At 34.5% G+C, this 25429-nt stretch overlaps 2 protein-coding genes across 12 annotated transcripts in view; both read left to right on the top strand.

The window, feature by feature from the left end:
- The window catches only part of EPB41L3 (erythrocyte membrane protein band 4.1 like 3), a 244688-nt gene that overhangs the window by 162170 nt on the left and 57089 nt on the right, over positions 1-25429 (top strand). The window contains exons 12-21 of one of the 11 annotated variants that reach the window (XM_074202424.1): positions 5589-5642; positions 8081-8116; positions 8277-8342; positions 8842-9033; positions 18306-18695; positions 19656-19787; positions 21129-21227; positions 21748-21828; positions 22112-22228; positions 23464-25102. In XM_074202424.1, the coding sequence (XP_074058525.1) occupies positions 5589-5642; positions 8081-8116; positions 8277-8342; positions 8842-9033; positions 18306-18695; positions 19656-19787; positions 21129-21227; positions 21748-21828; positions 22112-22222 (1161 nt within the window). In that variant the 3' untranslated portion in view covers positions 22223-22228; positions 23464-25102. Of the gene's footprint in view, positions 1-5588; positions 5643-8080; positions 8117-8276; positions 8343-8841; positions 9034-17495; positions 17616-18305; positions 18696-19655; positions 19788-21128; positions 21228-21747; positions 21829-22111; positions 22229-23463; positions 25103-25429 lie in introns of those variants that run through there. The other 10 variants (XM_074202419.1, XM_074202418.1, XM_074202420.1 and 7 more) reach the window with 10 other exon arrangements.
- LOC141499744 (uncharacterized) lies at positions 15398-17486 on the top strand. Its single transcript, XM_074202425.1, has one exon. The coding sequence runs from the start codon at positions 16389-16391 to the stop codon at positions 17091-17093; it is 705 nt and encodes a 234-aa protein (XP_074058526.1). The 5' UTR covers positions 15398-16388; the 3' UTR covers positions 17094-17486.

Raw genomic sequence — 25429 nt, 5'->3', positions numbered from 1 at the left:
CTAGAAGAAAATGAACTAATTACTATTTTCTTTTTGTCCTTTTTGCACCTTTTTTTGCTGTTCTCTCTCTCTCTCTCTCTCTCTCTCTCTCTCTCTCTCTCTCTCTCTCTCTCTCATCATCATCATCATCATCAGTCCCCTTGGCTTGGCAACAGTTCATTTTCCTCCTCACCATCCTCATATAATGGTCCCACTGCCTCTCCAGCAACACTCCGCAGGAGATGTAAGGAGAATGCTCAAAAAGCTTTAGGCTGTGAGCCGGCCAAAGACACTGGGCAGACTCGTGGTGAGCCTGGCTTGGATTCTAATGGGAAAGGGAAAGCTTACGTGGGGGACCAAGACCTAGCCTTTAGCTACAAACAACAAACTTGCCAAGGTGCCACGCTGTTCTCCTTCTCCTTGCAGCTCCCGGAGTCATTTCCTTCTCTTCTAGACGATGATGGGTACCTCTCCTTCCCCAACCTTTCTGAGACCAACTTCCTCCCTGCAAACCTGCAGCATTACCTCCCAATCCGCTCTCCATCGCTTGTGCCCTGTTTCCTCTTCATCTTTTTCTTTCTGCTGTCCGCTTCCTTCTCAGTGCCGTATGCCCTCACTCTTTCCTTCCCTCTGGCCATGTGCCTCTGCTACCTGGAGCCCAAGGCAGCCTCCTTGAGCGCCTCACTAGACAATGACCCGAGTGACAGTTCAGAGGAAGAGGTGTGTACCTCGGCATAGAACACACTCCCTTCGTGTGTTCGGTGCTTCAGTCCGAAATAATGTTAGACGGCTGCTTCGATAGTGGTCCCACTTTCAGAGCCTCATTTATTGTCTGTGCCAATATGTTTGGAGGTTGTGTGTGTTTGAGAGCATACCACGGTCACCAGGGTTAGGCACAACACCTTGTGTTTTGTCATAGTCTAGGGTCCAACTTGGAAGATCCCTATGGCTCTACAAGGCATCATGCACTTGGCAATGTAAACACCAAACCAAACCTGAAATCCTCTTTAAAGTATTGATTTAGTCATAAACATCAGGGAAAAAAATCTATCAAAAATACATTACATGGAACAGAAATAGGAAATAAAAAATAAAAATGAAGGCATCTGTGTTGATGCCATAAAAATATTCTGATTTGCCATTATAGAGAGTGATGACTCTGAAGTATTTAGGATCTAGAGATGGTCAGGACCAGTAACTAAAAGAGAAGAATTCTTTGTGATCATTTCCAATCAGACTTCATCAGGATACCAATGATGGACCATGTGAAGCTAGACTCTTCATCCTTTGCCTGTGCAAGAGCAGCCCCATGTATTTTATATCAGTAAGGAAGAACAGGCAAGGTTTTCAATGATGATGGCATCAGGGTCCATATATTCAAATACATACCAAGAATTTCAGGGGAATCAGGAGAGACCCTGGTAGGTGAGTTCTGGAACTTCTAGAAGTGAACATGTAGAAGAGATATTCCAAGATTTTGATTTTGAATACAAACTTGTAATCTGAGTATACTAGTGGATGAGAGGGAAGGTTACATTTCCATAGAAATGTAAATAAGCATCCTAGGAAATTTCCTTCTGAGAAAGAGAGAACAGAATCTGCTAAGCATAGACATTAGGTTGTTTTTATCTTTTTCTGCCTAAATTTCTTCCAGCTTTCACATAAATATGAAGCATTTTGTTACAATACATAGTATAAATATTCCAGAGAATACATAAAACAATATATTTAGATGTATTCTCTTAAATAATAATGCATATTCTCTTAAAGATATATATATATATATCAGAGATATATGTGTATCATATAGATCTTTAAGATAAATCAGAAAATCAAAGGCAACACAGGAAGAGGAAAAAAGAATGTCTTACTAGCTTTATTTAAAATACATTAATTTAGATTTCATCAGTGAGCATATAGGAATTAAAGGGTGATGCATGGGCCAACATTAAGATATGGTCTGGGGGCAGCTAGATGGAGCACCAGCCTTGGAGTCATGAGTAACTGAGTTCAAATCCAGCCCCAGACACTTAATAAAGTCCTAGCTTTGTGACTTTGGGTAAGTCACTTAACCTTATAAAAACTAAAAAAAATAGTCTGAACCTTTCTTTGAAGAGACAGTATCCAATGTATGTTTTGACAGAGATTTTTTTTTTTGTGGGGTGGGGGGAGGAAGGGTAAAGGGAGAAAGCATTTACATTGCTAATTATAGAAGCTACATTATATCTGAGCCACAAAATAGGAACCAATTCCAGGATGTCTGTAGATCAGAAATGAATGAACTGTATAGTTTAAGATTTATAGCTCTAAAGAGCCTTTTGTTTACCTAAACTCAATTTCTTCCCTTAAAGGGTTACCTTGAATCTGTGACCATGCTACCATTAGTTATAGCAGTAATAGTGACATTTAGAGTCTAGAAATACATCAATTATGTGTCTATATTGATCTGCTGATTTACCAACTCTTTATATAAATTCTGGAAATAACCTTTTCTCCCTTCATTACTCATAATATTAACATTAACATAAGTTTTGCTCTTTATGCAAAATACTGCATTTTTATGTAGGAAACTACACAGATCTTGTGCCTAATCCAGGATATACATCTTGTTGTAAACAATGCATGAAAATTAATGTTAAACTTGGGTATGTCTGCATTACATTGGCAAAACAAATCACAGCAGTTAATTGTTGTAAATGAGAGGACTTGTGATGAAGCTTTCTATCACATAGCTATTTTTGTATTGAAATACTCAAAATATATACAAATTAATCAACAACTGAAGAGTTTACTTAACCCTCTACACTTGGTAAAAACCCTCCCTAGATGAGAAACTTCACATTTCATTGCTCTTCAGTGGCACCAAGTTTGTATTTGGTCATTTTTTTAAATTCATCACTTAGAACCACCTGAATGTAGTTCTGCTTAATAGCAGGGTTATGTATTCAGGTAAGAAGCTAAGAGACTGAATATTAAAATTTTATTCCATTCCTCAAGCAAAAATAGCCAGCATTATGCAATTCACCTGCATCATCCATAATGTTTTCTAGATTCTACAAAACTGTAATCAATCATTCCTCACCAGAGACAACTAGATTAGGTGACTTTTTAAAGTCCTTTACAGTTCCTTAATTTTCTTAATTGATGTAATCAGCTAATGTCCATTATGATGTCTTAAAATCCTAACATCATTGCTCACATTTTAATGATTTAATGATTATTTAACACATTTTAAAAGTAGAAATTTTTTTCTCTACTAAAACTCAGGTTTCTTTTCTCCTGATCCATATCTTCCCATGGGGCCAGAATGCATTTAAAAATAATTATTAACTGATGAGTTTCTCTTTGGTAATTTCAGAAAGCTCTGAAAAGGGGGAAAGGGACAGATTTCCATGTATGGATAATTGAGTTAATCAAGAATCATTAAGTTTAGATAAATCTCTTTTTACAAGGAGGAGGAATTTGCCTCACTACTATATGGAACTTGGTCCCTTGAGCTTTTACAGTGCAATTTTTATTGCTACAAGATAACTAAGGACACAAAATGCTAAGAAATCAATTGCTTGGTTTAATAAATTATACTTTAAGATCATAATAGGACTCTATCTTATTCCAGTTAACATATAAATAAAACCTACAAATGAAATTTCATTAATCTGGTTCCATTAATTTGGAATTTGTAAAGTTGGACAGCTTAGAATTTTAATCTGCACTATTTATGGAAAAGTAATTTATTTAGCAAAGTCATAATGTGAAGATATATTAAGACAAATACTACCTTTGTGAGGAAGAGTTCTTTAAAGAACTCTATTTTCCTGAAATTTAGCATTAAACACTTGAAATATACTAATTTAGAATTGATTTTATCGATTCACGAAGGCTTAAGTTCTTTACAAATTTTTTACTAATTTTTTTTACTGATTCAACTATTTACTATTTCAACCTTTTTTCTACTAAGGGCCATTTGAATAATTATGAATCATTTGTGTCTTATATTTGGTCAAACATTTCATTAATTCATCTCTAAAAAACTCTTTGATTTATTGAATTTTGAATCTTGACTGTGATTGCCCTGGCAGTGCCAGACCAAATGACCTGTGGGTCAGAAATTCCCCACTAATCAATGCAATTCAATGATTTTTTTTTTCTCATGGTCCTTGCAATTAAGTAAAAAAAAAGGTACCATACCAGTTTACCCATATTTAAGTCTAACAGTCCTCAGTTTGAGAAATATACAGTGACATTATATCCAACTGACCTAATATCTTAACTCCAAAAAAGTAGCTATTTTTAAGGTTTCCATTCATACTTCCAAAGACATAGACATTTAGAACTAGTAGAGAATTAACTTTTTATAACTTGATAGTCAAAAATAGACCTATCCATAGGTGAATTCAAATATCACCAACTAAGAAACAACAATAAGAAAAGAAAGTCAGAATACAAGATTTGTGTCTTTTTTATATTCCCTCTGGAAGATTAAAAATAGAGGAAGACTCCTCAACCTCATATAGTCCAATTCTTTAGTTGGTCCTAGCTTCAGTTATTCCATATCCTAGCTGGGACTTGCTATAGATCTCCAAATCTCTTCTTAATATTTGGGTAGATAATTGTAAAAATAAAAGTCACTTTAAAGGACTTTAGAATTCAGTGTAATCTAAGATGCCTGAAGCTTGTCAGATTCATAAAGATGTCAAATTGTCCTTTTTAAAAATATTGGCCTTAAAACTAATTTTAAGCCAGTCTAGAACTTGCTAATAAGCCTAATAGTGTAAGTCAATTTAGTTCCAGTCTAGACTGTAGAATGCTGTGCTTTGTTTTTTTTTTGTATTTACTAGATGTTATTTTTCTGCTTTATTTGTACAATATTTATCAGAATGACATGTTTAAAAATATAGTTCAAATATATTTTATATTTTGGAAAAATAGAAGCAAATATTTAATCTAGAAAACATTTAATAACAACTTTCTTTGTCAAGTGAATGACATTTTTGCACGATTGCTATGTATGCTATTGAGTCACTTATATTTGCCTGTAGGAGCTAATTGGTAATGCAGACAGCCTAATGGTTCATAAACAAGTGTAAATAATCAAATCTGTATAAATGAGGGGCTGAAAGTCAGGTGACTGTTATAGTAGCTTTTTTATATTTTATAATAAATTTCACCTCTCAACCTCAAGTAAGCTTAATATGAAAAGCATTTTAATACATTAAACAGAAATATTTAATAGATTACTCAAGGGTTTAGTTAAAGAAAAAAATGGGAGGGAAGGGCAACAAATCTACTTTCTCCAAGCTAAAAACTCATTAGAATCTTTTCCCAGATAGTTTAGCTGGGCTAAAATAGTCACCACAATAAAGCATCATGCTTTGTCTACCTTGAGTCTTCCTCTGAGTCTGTTCTGTTGATCAAACCTAGTTATGGTTTTTCTTCTATTCTTGCTTAAAGCTGCATACTGTTGGGAAGATGTAGTATGTTGCAGGTTACAGTCATAGAGACGGACCTATTTGAGTTGTGATCTACCCTGTTTGACAGAATGTGTTTTATTTTCTATTCTTGCTTATTCCTCCTTATTCCTGGACCTTCATTACTTGTGTGATCAATAGACTGACAGTGAACGGACGGATACTGCAGCTGATGGTGAAACCACTGCCACTGAGGTTGGTATAGTAACTATAAGCATATATTGTGTATGTTTGTCAACCAAGAAAGTGTAGCTTGGTCTGTAATGAATACTTTGGATGTCATGCTTATTTTAGATTTCTTTGCCTGTAAATCAAATGAATTTTCACCTGAACCAGAGGACTTACATAAGATTTGAAAGTAATTATTAACCAAGTATTAAAAATCACAAAAAGTTTATGATAATGAATAAAAACAACAGTCATTGTAGTTTCCATCTTTTTCCTCACTCAATTTATGCTCTTATATTGTGTGTGTATTAATGATGCTTCCTTTCTTTCTTTTTTCAAACCATAAAATTTCATTTTAAAAAAATATGCCCATACAAAAATCACTTGCTTAAAAGAAAAGTTTATTCTTGCTGTACATGGAAATTGACTATTTATGCAAAGAAATGTATTGCCTAGAAATCAACAGTAGTTTTTCCTTTATAATCACTCAGTATACATTTAAAATCTTTTTTTGTTTTTTTTTTTTTTTGCAAGGCAGTGGGGATAAGTGACTTGCCCAAGGTCATGCAGCTAGGTAATTATTGTGTGAGGTCACATTTGAATTCAGGTCCTCCTAACTCCAGGACCAATGCTCTATTCACTGCACCACCTGGCTGCCCCTCAGTATACATTTTTGAATAAAGCTCTTAAAAAAACCTAAACAGTCCATACACATCATTCATATTTTCTTTAACTGTTAAAATATGACACAGGTAACATACTTTCATTTCCAAAGTTAATATTTCCCATAACATGGCATTATAATTTCATAACAGAAGGGTTCCTTTTCTAGTAATATATTAAAACTTTCCTTTACTATGACTTTTTTTTTACTCATCCATGATTTGTCAAGGAATAATTAAATATCTTGATATGTAAATTGAATTATCTATGTTTCTAAAAATCTCATTGATACCTTTGTATCATTTATTGATCTTTAGAGAAATCTGGAAGTATTCTAAATAATACCTGAAAGCCACTGTTGATAATGTAGTAAGCCAGCTTGAGATATTCAGTCTTGGAAATAATACAAATTACAGAAAGAATTCTGGAGAATAAAGAAAGAGACTTGCTAGTTATGACCATCAAAAAAAATCACTTGACTACTCAGAGTCTCATTTACTTATGTGTAAAAAAAAAATCAGTATACTCCCTACCATAGAGGATGGTTGTGAGGAAAAGAAATCTGTAAACTTTAAGCACCATGTAAATGTCAGTCATTGAGAAACAAAAAATATCTAAATATAAAATTTGAATGTTTGAAGATTATTGAGTAAAGACTAAATTATAAGCAATATAATAAAATCTGGCATGCAGATAGGGAAAATTTTTTCTATGTGAGTTTTAGAATCTTTTAAAAATTATCAAATATAATAGAAATACTACAAGAGTATTTTTGGTTAATATATCCCAAAGTTTATGTACATCTAAATAGACACACATGTATACATATGTGTATATATAGCCTTCATGCATAATTCTTTTAGCTTTAATTTAATCTGCAATAGTCACTTTGAGGTTAGGGATACTTTATTTTTTTCTTTATATCTTCAGGGTCTGACAAATAGTAGGTACTTAATAAATGTTTTTTGATTGATTATTATCATAATGAAATTAAAATGGCTCTTTGAGGTTTACAAATGATTTACATCTAATCATTTTATTTTTTCTTCCTGAAATTTGTAGGTGATAGGTAACTATGGATATTATTATCTCCATCTTACAGGCCATATTTACATAAACTCTTTTGAATTGTGTGGGTCAGGTGATGTGGGGATTATATACAAATAAATACTGTCCTTTTTCTGACCCACTTTCAACTTTTGATTTGCCACTAGTTTAACATTCTCTCACTTTTTTATTCATGTATTTAATCATACTTGTAATTTTCATTGCTTATCTTACTTTTGTGTAATTTAAACTAGAGTTTCATCTTATAAATCGATGTTCTTGGTCACTTCACATTTTTAGCCTATTCTCCCTAGGACTGACTTTCTAGGGTGATATTATACTTGAACATAAATCTGATTTAGTTCTGCTGTCATTTTAATAAATAATACATCAAATGATAGCATTCCTACAAGTACCTACAAGAAATCATTTCATATTCTTCAAAAGTTCATCCTGAACTCTTGTGGGATACAACCTTCAGGTACTTGCTCTTAGTCTTGACTGTACTTGTAGCTGTTTATCACACTTGGAAATCAAGATATTGATGTTTCAAAGGCATGGTCAGAAAATATGGAAGACATCCTTCTCTCTTTCCTGTCACTCTTACTTTCTTAATGCATGTGTGTGTGTGAGTCTTTTGTGATGTGAAGTCTACGGTAGAACTACGGAGCAGGAATGTGCAGCTCATCTGTTTGAGTCTTGGAATGATTTGTCTTGGTAAGACTTTATTTTCCACTTTTTCTTGATGCTGACAGTCGGATCAGGAGGAAGATGCAGACCTCAAAGCACAGGTAGAAATGAAAAAGTGAATGTGTTCTTTAAGATGTGGTGGTTGAATCTCTCAGCATGCCTTGTAGTTAGTCTGTTATTGATGTAATATATAGGATGATGGCATTTGTTCCCATTGACTACCATGTCCCTTACCTTTCCCTTTTTCTTCACTTTTTTCAGAATAGTCTGATTAAGCGAATAAAGGGTGAAAATGTGTATATCAAACATAGTAATCTAATGTTAGAGGTTGGTATTGGTATATACCAGTGCATGTATGTGTGTGGTGATTCTCCGTGGTCAACTTGTGGACTCACTATGGTGCATGAAATGTGTTCTCCCACCTGCTAATAATTTGGGTATACTCTCCAGCTTCCTGTGACCTTCTTTATCCTGTATTAGAGATAGATGCTTTCTTTTTTTTTTTTTACTATGTGTGTCTGCATATGTTTGAATTCTCTTTGATTCCTTCTTTTGATCTAGCTCTTCACAATTTATCTTCTAGATATTTTGATTTTTCTTTCATCTGAAGTAGATTTCTTCTGTCATTGCCTTTAAAAATACCACATTTTCACCAGTGTGTGTGACAGTGTCATGAAACCTGATGCCAAGAGCACTACTTGAAAATTATTCTATACTAACCAGATTGTCATCTGAATACTTATTTTTATTACCAAGCAGGGAAAACAAAAGAATCAGGTGTAATGCATTCGGTTTTGGTTTCTCTTTCTTTGCTTTTTGCATATAGGAGTTAGATAAAAATCAGGAAGAACTGATGAAACATCAGACCAACATTAGCGAGCTCAAAAGAACCTTTTTAGAAACCTCCACAGAAACTGCTGTGACTAATGAATGGGAAAAAAGACTTTCCACATCTCCAGTGCGGCTTGCTATGAGACAGGAGGATGCCCCAATGATTGAACCACTTGTGCCTGAAGAGGTCAGTGATTCATCTTCATGGTCGAAGTGTCATCCTTTCATGCCTCTTTTGCCTCCACTTATTTGTTCTTCTACAGTGTGGAAAGAGAGCTAAGTAGGATCTGAGCATAGGATGATTGAGCTGATTTCACCTGCTGTGATGCTTTTCCATTAATTCATATTTTGCTTTGGGACCAGATAATTTGTGGAGGACAGATTAACAATAGCAATATATATATATATATATATATATATATATATATGTATATTTTTATAAAGATATATACATACATATATATATATTAGACATAATAAAAACTAGATGAACAATATATTATCAAAGAAGAGTAAGGTACTTGAAGAAACCCTTTAAATAAAAGGAGAAATCTAGAAAATTACAGTGTAATGTGAAATCCTAGTTTTCTTTCAGCATGATTTCTTGTTTCTTGTAGCTAAGGAATTCTCTCAAACTCTTGGGTCTTTTTCCTCAGTTGTTTCAGGGACAAGTGACAGAAGGTAAAATAAGAGGAAGTTAGAAGGGTTTGATAGCTTTCTAAGAGAAGAACATTATGTCATAGACCTAGAACTGAAAGAGACCTCAGAGGCTATCTAGTCCGGTCCTCTCTTTTTCTAGATGAGGAAACTGAAGTCCATAGGAGTTATTTGCCCCTAAATTGCACAAGAATTAAGCCTCAAAGCCAGGATTTGAGCCAATGTCCTTTGACCCTGGAGACAATGTTTGTTCTACTGGTCTGTTCTGCCTCCCTTAGAGCTTTGTACTGGATTGCTGGGAAAGCTATACAGTTTCAGGGATCTACAGTTAATCATTCCCCAACCAGTTTTCTATTGAAGATATAAATTTCAGTCCTGAACTGAGAAATCAGTCCAAAATCAATTTTCAAAGGGAGAAAGTATATTTTGTTTGTTAAAAAATATTAATCTTTCATCGCACAGCCCCTTCAGAGTACGTAGGAAGAATTTTGGAATCCTTGAATGAAAAAGAGCTTCTGCTTCTAAAAAGAATTTTAACATACAACAAATTGTCCCTGTGTCTATTTAATCTCTTCTTTTTACTCTTACTATTTCTCTAAAGAAAAAGTTTTTGCATTGATTTAAATTGTTCTGATAATGCCTCCTTTGTTCTAAAGCAGTGCCCAGTCAAAGGAAACAGAAAAGATCAGGAAAACTCTTAAACTATTTAAAATAATCTTCTTAATAGTTTTTAACATGTAGTATATTGGTCCTTCCTGTGGAATTTAGGAAAGATTATTGGAGGTTCAGGTGATTCTCAGCTGGGGCAGCTAGGTGGTACAGTAGATGGAGTGTTGGGTCTGGAGTCAGGAAAACTCATTTGGTCCCAGAGATTTGCCTCCTGTGTGACCCTGGGCAAGTCACTTAGCCCTGTTTGCCTCAGTTTTTTCATCTGTAAAATGATCTGGAGGAGGAAATGTTTGCCAAGTATGTTTTTTTTTGCCAGTATGTTTGCCAAGAAAACCTCAGATGGGGGACATGACTGAATAACTATAACTCCAGATTCTCAATTTCTGTATGTGTAATCTTGGTTAAATAAGAGTGGCTCCTGTACCTATTATCCCTACATTTAGAAGTTTTCAACCCTTTATGAAAAATAAGAAATTATGTCACTATTTCTATTAATCTAAAAGTTCAATTATCTGCACATGCTACAAAGAGTAAATGTGTATTGCAAACCTTAAGATATGACAGAAATATGATTTACTATTGTAGGATCATCAACACACCTGCTCTATTGTCTAGTTATTCTATTTTTAAAAAAATCAGTTAAACCTTAACTAAGATTTCAAAAGTGACATTCTTTTAAATTAATGTACTTTTGAATACAATTGTATTTTTATTATTAAGGTCATCACATCTCAAATATAATCAAAGTTTTCAGGCTCCCAAGGTCTTTCCATTGCCCCACAACTGTTATTCTTTTAACATTTTTGTTCAATATAACCTTAGAGCCAGAGATTTCTTGGAAGACAATGTATATTAAATTACAAAGAGGAATGAGAGGCTCTCTGCATGCTGATCATTAAAGCTCAAGGTATATATCCTTCTGTCTGAGAGAGCTTAGGCTAGAATTAGGAGAGTGAATCAAGAAAGTTTTATAGTATCTTCTATTCCTTTTCTAATTTATTTTTTATAAAGCACATGAAGGGCTGTAATAGGTAGAATTTCTTCATCCCTCACAGGAAAAGACCAAGAGAAAAAATGAGTTTATGTGTTGGTAGGTGCTTGGATATTCTAAAGAGGAGTTTCTAGACTAATAATCCCTCAGTGCAAGAACAAATTCTTAAAGATATTTTCTCCTGTCTGGGTCGCTGTTCAAGAAGTTCAAAGTTTGGTTTCCTTTAGTGAAATGAAATGAAAATGAACTCCTTAGGATTCTCCAATTCCATAATAATGTAGTGACATTCAAGCCTAGACTTAATATGAGGATTTCATCCAACTAATAGCATCATAAACAAATTAAAAGTTCACATATTAAAAATTTCAACATAAAACTGTTTTTATATATCCTACTCTTTGCTTTTAAAAAGCATGAGATAATTTTGTCTTCTGAAATATCAGCTAATAAAACACATTTGATCTACAAGTTATTATCTAATGAGTTCATTTTCATGATGACAATTCAAATTGGAAATCAGGAGTATTACATCTCAAATATCTTACTGATTAATTTTATTTACTTTTAAATTAACAAAACTCTCCTATTTAACTTTTAGATGACAGAATTTCTCTTCCCCTCCAGTCCTTCTCAAAAATAATGGCATCAGTCTTATCAGAATGCCTAGGGAACTTGGGCTCAAGGACTGATTATGTCCCATTGGCAGCTCCCTTTGTTAAAATCTCTGATAAGATGACATTTCATAAAAACTGAAGAAAGGTTGCTGAATTTTAGGGTGACATTCTTTTTGTGGGGGTGTTATCTATTTGAACTGAATCTTAATGAATCCCACTTGTTTTACTAAACACTACTGCTATATGAACAATTGAAAGGAGGGAAGGAAATTGAAATATCTGTTTAAATAAATGAGGTAATAGGATTCAATTCATTTTGCTAACATTTAAGACCTGCATTCACTCATTAATTTCATTCATTTAAATTTCATAAAGCCTTGTTTTATTTTGCCAGCATTATATCATTTAGTCAAGTTGTAAATATCTTTACTGATAGCAGAAAGACAGAATGGATAATATGAGTCAGTAATACCAAAAATATAATTGTTTTAGAATGAATTTAAATTATATGTACACAAAGGGGACCAGTCTTATAAATAAGTAGAGTGATAACTATCACCTGTATATGACATGATTTGAAGAGATTCTGAGCTCAAGGACCTTTACTCAAAAATAGCTCTCCTATCACTTTTCACAAAGATTTATTCCTTTTAAACTTCTCAAAATGACAAATTCCCTTAGAAAGTAATATGCTGTAACCTATTTATGCAGGGGGAATTGTTTCAGACTTAAGAAAGCAAGACTCTTTGGAACAAAATTCAGAAAAGGCACCAGGTGTGGGAAGTAGGGCAAAAGGGAAGTAGGGAGAAGACTGTTAAAAGAGGAGATTGTCAAAATACAAGCAAAAGGATTAGGGATAAAGAGTTCCTTTCTCTTTCTCTTAGGACTGGCTCTGTATATGTATCAGTCAATCATTAAGCCTTTATTAAATGCCTATGTATGTGCAAGACATCATACTAGGCACTTGGGGGATATAGAGCCAAAAAAATTTTTAAACAATCTTTACTGCCAAGAAATTTATATTGTCACTTATGCCATTATATTTAATTCCAGAAGTCTCATAGCTCAGTCCTCTTCTGCCTTGCCTGTTATAGCAATCTAATTAGAATCTTCTCGATACAGGGTACACTTAAAATAGTTAATTCATTCCATTTGGGGATAATACAAGGTTGTATTGTTTCATTGTATAGTCCCAAATTTCCATCTAGTTATAAATGAGGACCTAGTTTTCTACAGACAACTCTTAATCAAAAGGAGCAGGTATGTCAATTCACAAAATCAACTTGCTTCTTAGAAATATTTTTAAATCTCAGTTATTCTATTAATAATTTTGATTAATTATAATCTCCTAGATTACCAACTAATTGTTAGTTACAACCACAAATCATGACTACCAGATTACTGCACCAGGTTCTTAACCACTGAAAATAAGATTGATTGAAGGCATGAAGGGGTTAGATCAAATAAGGTTGCATATATAGGTGACTGACAGGATTGAAATATGTGCCTGCCAGAGTCAGATGTCCTCCTCAGTGAAACCTTTCTTGTTTTCCCACCCACTTCTGATTGCACAGGTCACCCATTTGTAATGACTATTGTTTTAATATTTTATAGCTCATGCAGTGCTTTCTTTGGATTCCAACATAACTTTTTGGACTATAATTGTCTATGTGTATCATAAATTGTGGCTAGACTTGTGATTTTTCATAAGAATAGGCATTATACCTTTCCTAAATTTTGTAATACCCCTAACTGCCGAGTAAAATGCTTTGCACACAGATAGTTTAATAATTTTTTGTTGAATTAAATTGATATCTAGAAGCCAAAATCAATGTTTGAGCTCATCTGCTTTATTAAAAAAAAACAAAAATCAAGAAAAAAACTATCTGCATTTCTTCTACTCCCATTATCTTGCACAATCACTTTGATTATATTTATTTTAGACCTTTTTTTTCCAATATACTACTTGACATACACATTATTTTTATATACTTAATATATGTGCACACATATTAAAACAGATGCATATCTATTAATGTCACTTCAGTGAGTAGGAAATGATGCTTTTACAACTTCCTTTCACTGTTTACTGTCATAATTCTGGACAAAAAAATGTATTTAATTTTAATCTCTCCTTACTATTTTATAATTTGTGTTAGATAATGGAACATTGATTGGAAAGTTAACAAAATCCATGTTGTGGTCTTATTTAACATATAATTCCCAAATAGAAAGACTAGAAATCTTAGAAAATGTAATTATAATGTTATCATAAGATAACACACTTTTTCTAAGATGTCCATGTTTAAGCAATGACTATCTGCTAGTCTTTGCCCAAGAAATTTTGAATTAGCATAAAACACAATTTTCACTTTCATTAAAAGATCAAATAATCCTTGTCAAATTCAAGTATTTGATTTAAACCTTTGTGGAAGAGTAAAGAAAGGAAAAGAGATAATATTTTTTCTATAAAAAAATAATGATATAAAACTGCCTCTCGGGGCACAAATATTCTTGCTGGCAACTAGTAAACTGACTTAAGTAGAGAGGAGGAAATTAATGCCTGAAATTTTTTTAAAAAAACTCCTCTACTTTGAACAATTTTCTTTCTCTGGTAACTTAGTAATTTTTCTGGTAAATTTTTTCTTTAGTAAAGTTAATATCCAAATGCTATTTAAAATTACAGAGAGCTAGTTACAGAGTAGCAAAGGTAGAAATAAATGGGTGAGAAAAAAAAGTTTGAAGGTAAAAAGTATATTTACCATTTCATCAAAGGAACAAGAATAAAACTTTTTACTTGGACATTATCATCAGATTGCTTTTTATTTTCTATTTGGTTCTTCAGATCAATTAGCACAATAAATCTGCTTCTACAGGAGAAATGCATGAATACTAGATAAGCATTTTATTGCAAAATATAAGAACTCTCTTCCTAACTTTCATTTTTTGGAAACTGTCTACTTCCTCTCCAACCCAACCCCCTTTATTCAAACAGACCAAAGAAGAAAGAGAAATATCTGAAAAAATTATATTTTTGCAGCAAGGCAGTTCTTCATTCCTTGAGTCTCAGGTAAAAAACAAACATACAGGAATTTTCAAGATGGAATTGCATTGGCACATAAGTTTCAATAGAATTAGTCTTTAGTTTTCAATTTCCTTGCAACATTTACCATATTTTAAAATGAAGGTAGGTGTGCTATTTTCTGTTTGGATGCTATGGGAGGGAAATTAGGGTAACTTCTAACTATTATGATTAGCAGATTACAGTCTTTTCTTTCTTGATGCCTTCTGCCCTCAGGTGAGTGTATGTCTGTGCTTTTGATGTATCAAGATATATTTTTTTCAATCACCATCTCTTTGAAAACTTTACCTTCTCCTATGACTTATGTATATTTTCTTTATTGGATCCCATTAGCTCAGATGATCTTGATTGATAATGACAGTTATGAATTCTTATTGGTTTTTCCATTAGCCGGAATTAAAGAAGCTGCAGGAAAGAGATTCTCCTGGCACTATGGTTTCTTCTCATCAAATCATTTTGCAGAAAACTGTCCCATCAACCTTAGAGGTTATTTTTCAATTCCTTAAACCATTATCAATATATAGATAAGTATGATTCATATATATGTACATACAAACATAGATACAAACATAGACATTTTATCTTTTAATCAAATTCCTAGATTCAGGCTTTGGTCTGTGATAGATGTGAAATTAGATGCCATATTAATAGCATACTGCCTATAAAGTCCTTTGGCTGTATCTCATCACATCCTGTTAGTTTTCTGCTTTCATAGAGAGGTTTTTGTAGAGAAGTTTGTCTTCAAAAAGTTGAGGAGAATAGCTGAAAAATGAGCAGTGGACTGTATATTAACCAAAGTGGAAAAAATGAAAATCACATTGTCACTATTTATAAGAGTTTTCAACCATGTACAAAAATAGAAAATATTTTATTATAGAACATCTTTGAAACTATTTAATCCTACAAAGGCAGAGAAATATAGCTAAGGACATGACATCTTTTTTTCCCCAAACTTTGTGGGATTTTGGCAATTACTTAAAAAGAACAAAAAGAAAGCATTGAAACATTTTCTAGCATTTTTAACTAAAAATGCATCCTTTGAGTTTCTCATGCTACTCTAAAAAGCTGTAAATAATACAGTTGGGTCCTGTGCCATATTGTTTAGCACAAAAAGGCTATCTGGTCTTTAGTTCTCCTCAGCATTAGCTATTTAAAGGTTGGAGCATCAAAGAGTGGCATGTCATGTACAGTTAATAATTTTCCCCGGAAAGGAGTTCTCAACCACAACTGGTAGCAACATTGCCACCTGCCATTTTGTGACACCCCAGAAGTGAGCAGCACTATTGGGTCTCCAAACAGTCACTCTAATTTTCTTAAAGGATTCTTATTTGAAAAACTGGAGAAACAGACATTCTAATTTAGCTTTTATATTTCAAATATAGGGCCCAGAGGATTGGGTTATTGTAGACAAAATACCCACTGAGGTAGTTGATGGTGATTCAAAAAGAATTGTCACCTACAAAGTGGTGACCGTGAGCAGCAAAACTGGTGACATCCCTGCTGACCTGTTAAAATCCAGCTCCATTGAAATGCAGAGTTTTGATGACTTAACACGGGAAATGCAATGGAAAGAAGAGAGCAAACAAAAAACATACACATTAGGAAAATCTTATGATACTGTCTCTGGAAAAATTGTGACCATGACAGGGAAAGCTAAAGAGGGTGAAAAAGCAGGAGAACCCTCCACACTTGAAGCCCTTCAGAAATTTGAGAAAGGGATGACAGAATCTGTGAAGGTCATCCCTATAATGACAGAATATGAGGTTCTAGAAGCCATCTCAGCCGACAAGGTCAGGAGGGGATCCGAGGTACAGATCATGAAAAGGAAATTGTCAGAATCTCTTGCCCCCATAAAGGAAGCTGAATCTCGCCTCCCGAGTCCAAATGAAGAGAGTCTGAAGAAAGCCCAGAAGCTGGAAAAGGATTTGGAATTACGTACTGGTCTTGGAAGTATACAACCTACTGGAGTTGAACACACAACCGACAGTGAGACATTAAGGACAGGGTTCTTTGCTCGAAAAGAGAGAAGCCCATCTGAGTGGAGATATTCCCGGGAGCCAGGATTCACCATTGCCACTGCTCATTATGTCAATGAGTCATCTGCATCCCAAGTGGTGGTAACCAGTGACTCTTATATGTCCTGTACTTTAAAGATTAAAGCATGGCTTTTTTTTGGAGCCATACCCTTCCACCCTGAACCTTTCAGTTTCTCTTGCTCTTTGGCTTTATGTTGACAACAGTCAACCCAGCTTGTTTATTTTCTCATCTTTAAATAAGGACAGCAGTCCGATGTAGACATTCGGCCTTGCACTTTTATTTCAAATTCCCTGTAACTGAAGTGTAATATTGCTGCTGTGGCTTGCAAAGAAAAAGGGGAGAGAAAGGTCTGCTTAAACCAGCACCATCCCAATCTTAATAACTCTGCTTTTTAAAAGGAAAAAAAAAAGCTTAGAATCACTACAGATTTGTGCTGTTTTATTTCCCATTATTTTCTGTTCCTGACCTCAGTCTCAGATACTTCCTTTCCTTCCTCCCTTTCCCTCTTGCCTATGGCTTTGTTAAAGTAACATGTATGAATGTGAATGTGGGTGAATGTTCTGTCCTGTGGTTGACTCTACATTTCCTTGTTCATTCAGACTAAGTCCACTGGTGAAAAGATCTTGGATGGCTCAGATATCTTCACTTTAATAGACTCTGCAAGAAAACCCACAGAGTTCATAGGAGGGGTCACTACTTCTTCACAACACTGGGTTCAGGTGGCCATTTGCTTTCCTTTTTGGCTTTTCTGACTGTCCTCATTTATGTTTCTTTCCTTGTGTCCTTTTTGCTTTGTGTGTAACTGTGCATATACATATACATGATATCATGCATACATATATATCATGTGTATGTGCACATGTGCAGACATTGGCTTGCAGATACTTATGTGTGTATAGTATGGATGTAAACCATTTTGTCCTAAAATACTTTCAAAATATTATTATTATTATTATTATTATTATTATTATTATACCTATGGTGTGCCTTTTGCTCATCTCCAATAAAGTAGAAAAATGTTCATAAAGCTTTCACATTGTGAATCTTTGCAGTATTCATTTTTGTTTTGTTTTCTTTGCTTAACACCTAATGCTAGACTGTTGATATCAGTGTGAATATGCTATGGTATTTTTATTTTAATGTTTTGGTTTTTCACATTGCATTTCATTCTTTTGTTGCCCATGTTCTGAAGTAATTGCCTAGATGTCTGCTGGGGTTTGCTAAAACAGATGTTGGAAAAGGGGGGAAAAGGTGATGGGAGTTGGGGATGATTTGGTTTTTTTTAAACATCTTTTTTCAGTTTTAGCCTTTAACATAACATAACATCCCTGGATAAATGACTTCTATTTTCTTTGGGGGGGGGGGGCTCTGAAGAAGTATTCTAATAATCATAATCTCTTTTCCTGCAGAGAACAGAAACCAAGACAGAACCCAGCGAAATACAGAAAGAATCAAGTGAACAGCACCAGCAGCTTAGTGCAGAGAAGGTTATTCAGCAAACAGTGGTGGTGGAGGAAAGACATGTGATGAATGTGCATGCAAGTGGGGATGGTTCTAACCTGGCTGGAGCTCATTTGGATGCTGCAGCGCAGGCAGTATCTGCTGTGGCTTCTAACATTACCGGGAAAGCGGGTTCTGCTCTGACTGAGGGGGCTAAAGAGGAGAAAAGGGAGGAGGAGGAGGCTGAAAAAGCTGTAATCAAAAAGGAAGAGATTGCCACTGCTGCTCATGAAGGAGAGGAGGAGCAGACTGCAGGATCCCTCATTTTGGAATCATTGGAATCAAAACCTCATTTTGAGGTAACTAGTAGTTGATGGTCTTTTTTTTATGCCAAAGTCGAACTGATCGATTCTGTCCTGAAATTGTTACCTCAGGAGAGTTTCAATAAGCATATGGAGTCCAGTTGGTTGGTTCTCTTTTCAAAGTGCAGTTTGTTTCTCCTCTTATTTCCTTCCTGCATGGCAGTTATGGGGCTTGTTTCTGGTTTCCATCTTTGGCAACATGCTATATGGTGATATGGAAAGAACCCTGGACTCAGAGTCAGACCTGGGTTCTAGTCCTGCCCCAGTCACTTAACTGTGGAACAGTCATTTAGCTGCTTTGAGATATTTTCCACATTTGTAAAATGGAGCCAATACCCAACTTAGAGATCATTGTGAGGAAGAAAAGTCAAGTGTTGCTAGTCACCTAGAGAATTCCAAAAGCTATGGAATCTCATTCTTTTGTAATTTCATGAAGTTGACAATAGGGATAGAGGGTGTGAGTTATCAAAAAAAGGTAGATGATTTTCTAGGTTTTTCTTTTCTTTTTTATAATTTATCTGGAAGAAGCAAGACATATCAGTTTCTGTATGCTGAATGCCAAAAATTTCAGTAAACAATTATTCCTTCAATTTTGTCCTCTTCTGGGATTAATGAACTGACTATTTTTTACCTACCTTCAAAGAAAAAATTAATAGCTAGCAGGATTGTATTATCAGATTAGACAGTTGGAGTATAGGATAGGAAGTAGAGGAAAAATCATTAGACATTTTTTTCCCTCAAAATTTCTTCTTCTGCAACATATAAAAAATGCCTTACAATTCCAGGAGATTATATTGTCCTATATGTGTATGTGCCTCATATCTTCCTTGCTCCCCATGTAATGCAGCATATATATATTCCACAATAATATAAAGCTTATATCATTTAAAAAAAACAGAAAAAGAATGGCATCTCTGGATTAAAATAATCACTCTTCTTGTTTTCCCGTTGACACAGTCACCATCTGTGAAAACAGAAACTATCAGTTTTGGTGGTGTCTCCCCAGGGGGAATTAAGATGGAAATTTCAACTAAGGAAGTGCCAGTAGTCCATACAGAGACAAAAACCATAACATATGAATCATCACAGGTAAGACATATGATAGAGGTCATGCCATTCTTTTCTCTAATTTAGTCTTCTGTATTTTAGTATGAATTTAAGATGAATTGTTTTTATGAATATGATTTTCAGTTAATGATAGCTGGAAAGTGCAAACCTCATTCTGTTATATAGAAATAATCAATAGATATTGGTAAACTTTTAAAAATTTTTATTTAATGTAATTATTGTAGATCACGGAGCCCATGACTAAAACAGTTAAACCTGCCTATCTGTCTATAACTCAAGTAGGCCTTTGAGCATGATACAGGCAATATAGTATAGTTTTCACAAACAGGATTCAAGAATAACTGCATTGAGCACTGGAATTGGACTTATAAAGTTATATAGGAAAAGTATTTTTGAAATTATCTAGTACAACCACATTGTTTCATATATGATGACACTGATGTGGAAAGGAAACCATAGATGAAAAAAATCCCTATTCTAATATTTGGAAAAATGGTCATCATGTAGCCTTTTCTTGAAGAGCTCCAAGGAAGGGAAACACACTCCCTCTTGAGGGGAGTCTTATTTTTGGAAAATTCCTCTTCTACATGGCAGTTTTTGAAATGCTTAAAGATAGTTACCATTACTCCCTGAATTTTCTCTTCTACAGACTAAAAAAGCATAATTCTTTTCATTGATCCTTATATGACATGAACTTAGGCCAGTTCAATATCATATTTCCTCTCTTTTGGAAAATCTCCTGCTTATTCATTTCAAATGACTTATCCAGGTCACACAGTTCATATGTAGAAAAGCCAGTATATGAGTCCAGGTTTTTTACTTCAGAGTCAGTGTATTTTCTATTACACCAGAGAATTGGAGTTCAAATCATAGTTGTATCATTTGCCATCAGTATAACGTGAATCAAGTCAACTTCATCATCTCTAAAACTGGGATTTTGGATTAGATCAATATAAATATATAGGGTCTGTGAACTTTCTTTAAAACGTTTGATTTTTTTTTGTAATCCTGTGCATTTTATATATATTTGAAGACATTATTCTGTGAAGGGGTATGTAGGCTTCACCAGATTGCTTAAGGGATTTGTCCCACAAAAAAGGTTAAGAGCCTTAACACTAAGCTTTTTGATCTTGTGATGGAGTGCTCTTTCTTCAAGATGTTTTGAGACTAAAAAATAAGCCTCTGCTGTCTTATGAAATTGGAGGAAAAGATAAGAATTTTCCTCTCTTCAGCTCTCTAAACCTCTAGTTGTTCCTGAATTATGTCAGGAGTATTTTATTTCAATTAGTGCAGATAAAATTGTTAAAACTATTTTTCATTAACTTAGGGTATGTTTTTTCTCTCCACCCCTTTGTGGGATAGGTTGATTCCAGTGCTGATACTGAGCCAGGGGTATTGATGAGTGCACAAACAATCACATCAGAAACAACCAGTACTACAACCACCACACACATCACCAAAGTAAGTGAAAAAGGAGTGAGTTTCATTTCTTGGAGTGTAAAAGAGAGAAAACTTATTTCCCCACATCCCAAAACAAAAAATAAAAATCCCAATTCTTGGAACTAAAATTCAGTGAATTTTAAAAATTTCTCTCCAATGGTGTAGAGCCCTTTCCTATAACGACATTGGACTCTTTTTTACTACTATATTGAAAACAAGATGTATCATCACTAATTAAACATTGATTGTCTCTTCTATGCCAGAAAATATAAAGCAGACACTCCTTATGGAATTTAACACTTTGTTCCATTCCTTTTGTGTTTTAGATGGTCATTAAATATTTGCAACTCTTATGTCTTTTTCCAGTCCCTATCTTATCCTCAACTCTAATCCTAACATTTAAAAATCTTTTCATTAATACTTTTTAAAGAGCAAACTATGTTAACCTATTCTTTCAACATTTTCAGATTTTTTTTCCTCCTGCAAAATGAATATCCTTTTTTATGACCACATTTATAAAATGTGCCTTTGTTCCTTTTAGACTGTGAAAGGAGGCATTTCAGAGACAAGAATTGAAAAGCGAATAGTCATCACGGGAGATGCAGACATTGACCATGACCAGGTAGTGTGCATAAGCTAGAAACCTGGGCAGAGGACCAGAAAAAGACTTGATAGCCATAATAGTTACAATACTATTTCTTCTGGCATGCTCTCTGAAAAAAAAAATATATATATATATATAAATATAAGATAAATTTTTCAAAGAATGATGACATAAATCATATCTAAATCATTTTTCCTCATTTGTAAATTATGTAAAGATCTCATGAATCTTCACCTAGCTACTGATCATGCATGTTCCACCTCCTTTTTGTTTTTGCCCTTCTGTGGTTTCCTGGGGATAGGCGCTGGCTCAGGCAATTAAAGAGGCCAAAGAGCAGCACCCTGACATGTCAGTGACCAAAGTAGTGGTACATAAAGAGACAGAGATCACACCAGAAGATGGAGAGGACTGACCCCAGGTAAGAGGCATAGATGATTGTCCTGGGTTCTGCCTAGGCTGGCTTGCGGCACAGGGCACTCCCCTTTCATTCTTAACACACCTCTCCCTTCTTGTTTCTCTCACTGGCATTTCTAATGGTGGATACCTAGAATATGAAGGACTTTTCCTTCGGGGTTGCTGCTTTACTTTATATCCATCCATTCTTTATTAGTTCATCATAGTTTGAGTTCTAGCCTTTCCTGCCAGTTAAAGAATCAAGAAGAGAAAAGCTTTGGTTTGGGTGATCTTGCTGGCCATCCCATATGATCCATGCTTTGATGTGCTCTTTTCATTGCCAAAATTTGAACTGTCCAAGTCAGTTTTCTCTTATCATGCCACCTAATCAGAACAAAGACCATTTTGTTCTGAAAAGGTACAATTTATATGTTGTAAATACTATGTCCCATTTCTCTGATGACAAAAATTACCCAAATGCAGATTTCCCCTCCAAACTTGTTTTGGTTCTGGCCCAAGCTATCTCTTAGTTTATATCTGAAAGCCTGGGAGGTTTTTTTTTTGCAGTTTGGATGTCTTCTGTTTCTTGTGTTTTTCCAAATTGTGTGTGTGTATGTATATGTGTGTGTGTTCTAGTATAGCATTGTGTCTCAGAATGAGGCAACAATGCAGCCTTTTTGCATTGACTTTTCTTCAAAATGGCATGTCTGTAGCTCTTCTTTGGAGAGTAATGAGAGTGTATCTTCTGTATGTGCACAAATTTGTCATGCATACTAACCTGCTATGCAAGAGCCCTCAATGCCTTGCTTTGAATGTTGAATGCAACAGCTGAGCTGCTTGTAAAGTTTGTTTTGGATAATGGCCTCTGGACTTTGGAAAAACAACTTACAAACATGAAGTGTATATTTATGTTCTCTAGCATTGGTATAAGAAACATAGTGTGATGAGTGACATCTCTTGTAAATAATTATTTTCCTACTTCAAAAAAAGATATCTAAAGATCACTAAATTCAGACTTCTAATTTATTTTGGATGATGGAGACAGTCTTTCTGGAGTGAGTACAGCCACTTCAGTAGCACTACATTAATTCTTTTAAGAAAAAGCATATCATCAGCAGTTACATGTACTAGAATGAAATGGTTATCTGTTGTCAGAAGAAACGTTTAACCTGAGAGACATTTCTCTTGCAATCCCCCTTGGAGTGAATCACTCCAGTAACTTCAAATAAATGATTAACTCATCAAATCTCTTTCCTGCAGGAATAATTTAGCTTGCATATGAATCCAGTCATGCACACCATTAGGAACACCAGAGCCTATATGGAGTCCCCGTTCTAACCCGACTGACTGACTTGTGTCTGTCCGTGGAAAATTTCAGTCCAGAAGAATTGATCTTGACTGTTAATAAAGACACTGGCAGAGAGATCTTCCCATAATAGCAATCTGATTCAGCATCAGTAAACCGATATTGCATGAAGCAACGATAAAATTGCAAAAGAGCAGCATTTTTAATTTTTACAAAATGTCTTAAGTTTTCAGCTATACCTGCACGTTCATAACCAACAATATAAACAGTGATCTCATGTAACACATAAACAATTCATGCCTTTCACAGTTTATTATTAAAGTCTAAACAAAATGATAATTTGTTAGGTGGCAAAACCTTTTTTGTTTACAAATTAAATGAAAATTACCCTCAAATGCTAGAAGCTGTATAGGTACGGTGTATAATGTTTTATCACACATTAGATGTGCCAATAACACAGTTTATTCAGTAAACAAGTTGAATCTTGTTCTTGTTTCATCTGGTTTTATTATTATTCCCCTTTAAAATGATGAATCCCTAATCCTATGGAAATATTTAATGCTTACAAAATGTGCTTTGTATATCTGATTTAAAACCTTATGAAATAGTCATGATTTTTAGTATTTTGACTTGATTTTCTTTCTGTTGTCTGCCTTGTTCTGCATTAAATCCAGAAAGCTTCCGTTTGCCCCTCACAAGTCCTAAATCTATAAATTGTCATTTGGGGAAATTTGTACTTTCCTTATATTACAAGATCATTACTCTGTAATAACCCGATTGTTTTTATTGATTTTTTTCCTTATGTTATTTGAGAAAAAAAGTGTTTCATTTCAAAACCTGGTCAACATTTATAATCTAGTTCAGAGCCAAGCCTTAAAACTGTACAGAACTTCCACTGTAAACTATTGAGTGTTCAATTATAAATATCCATTAAAGAGTTCTATTCTCCATCACACTGTCAACTGCATCACAACACATGGTGAATGTATGTTTCTGCATAGTGAAATAAAAATGGTAAATGCATTCAAAATTGTATTGTTCTATGTCTAAGAATCTTAATATTATGTATGTTCAATAAGAGGGCGGATTTGCATGACATCAAAGGTCTCATTCATCTACATGATATAGGTGTCTTGTCTTTCAACAGACCACACTGCAGAACTCAGACCAATTGTGGTATTGTGGTGGGGGCAGGTGGGTGGAGTGTGAAAATGGAATGGAAAGCATGGAAATATTCTTCTCATTTGCAAGGTTTGTTAAAGGTGCTCTGTAAAAGCATGCTCACTCATTTTGTTTTCTGTGTAGTCTCTTACTAAAATTAAAAACAAAATCTATCATAGAATCTCACTTTCCAATGCTGAGTAAAGAAAGTTGAAGCAGCTCTAGAATAATTTTTTGAAGGAAATGAGGAAACCTTTAGATAAAGGAAGGAGTACATCTTTCTACTTTTCATCACCTTCCTTATTAAACAAATGGAAGCATAGTATATGCTCTATATGCAATGCATTCAACTTGCTTCCACAGATTGTGGAGTAGTGAGTCCTTCCTTAGTGCATCCAATCCCATACCAGTGGCTATTTCAACTAGTGCTAACCTTATGCCTTCACTTTCTGCTTTGCCCAGTGTTCAGAAATGTTAAATTATCCTCTCCAAAGACCAAGTCTCCTTTTGAAGAAAAGTTGCATTAAGCCATATGTGTGAATTATATGGAGGGATAGGATTCCTGTCACCCTCTTCCAGAGGTCAGATACCATCAGGAGCTGATTGGCTGCCGGTCCATGGGAATTTCCAGGCTCTTATGGATGCCATTGAAGAACTGAGTCATCATAAATGCAGTTGTGACCAATAGAAGATTCTAGTCTGGTAAATCAGCACTGGACCTGTGGGAAACATCACATTACCTCCCAAGAAATATCTGCA

The sequence above is a fragment of the Macrotis lagotis genome, chromosome X (assembly GCF_037893015.1).
Source record: "Macrotis lagotis isolate mMagLag1 chromosome X, bilby.v1.9.chrom.fasta, whole genome shotgun sequence".
NCBI lineage: Eukaryota > Metazoa > Chordata > Mammalia > Peramelemorphia > Peramelidae > Macrotis > Macrotis lagotis.
Note: the sequence above shows the minus strand (reverse complement) of the source record. Positions and strands in the feature narration are given on the sequence as shown.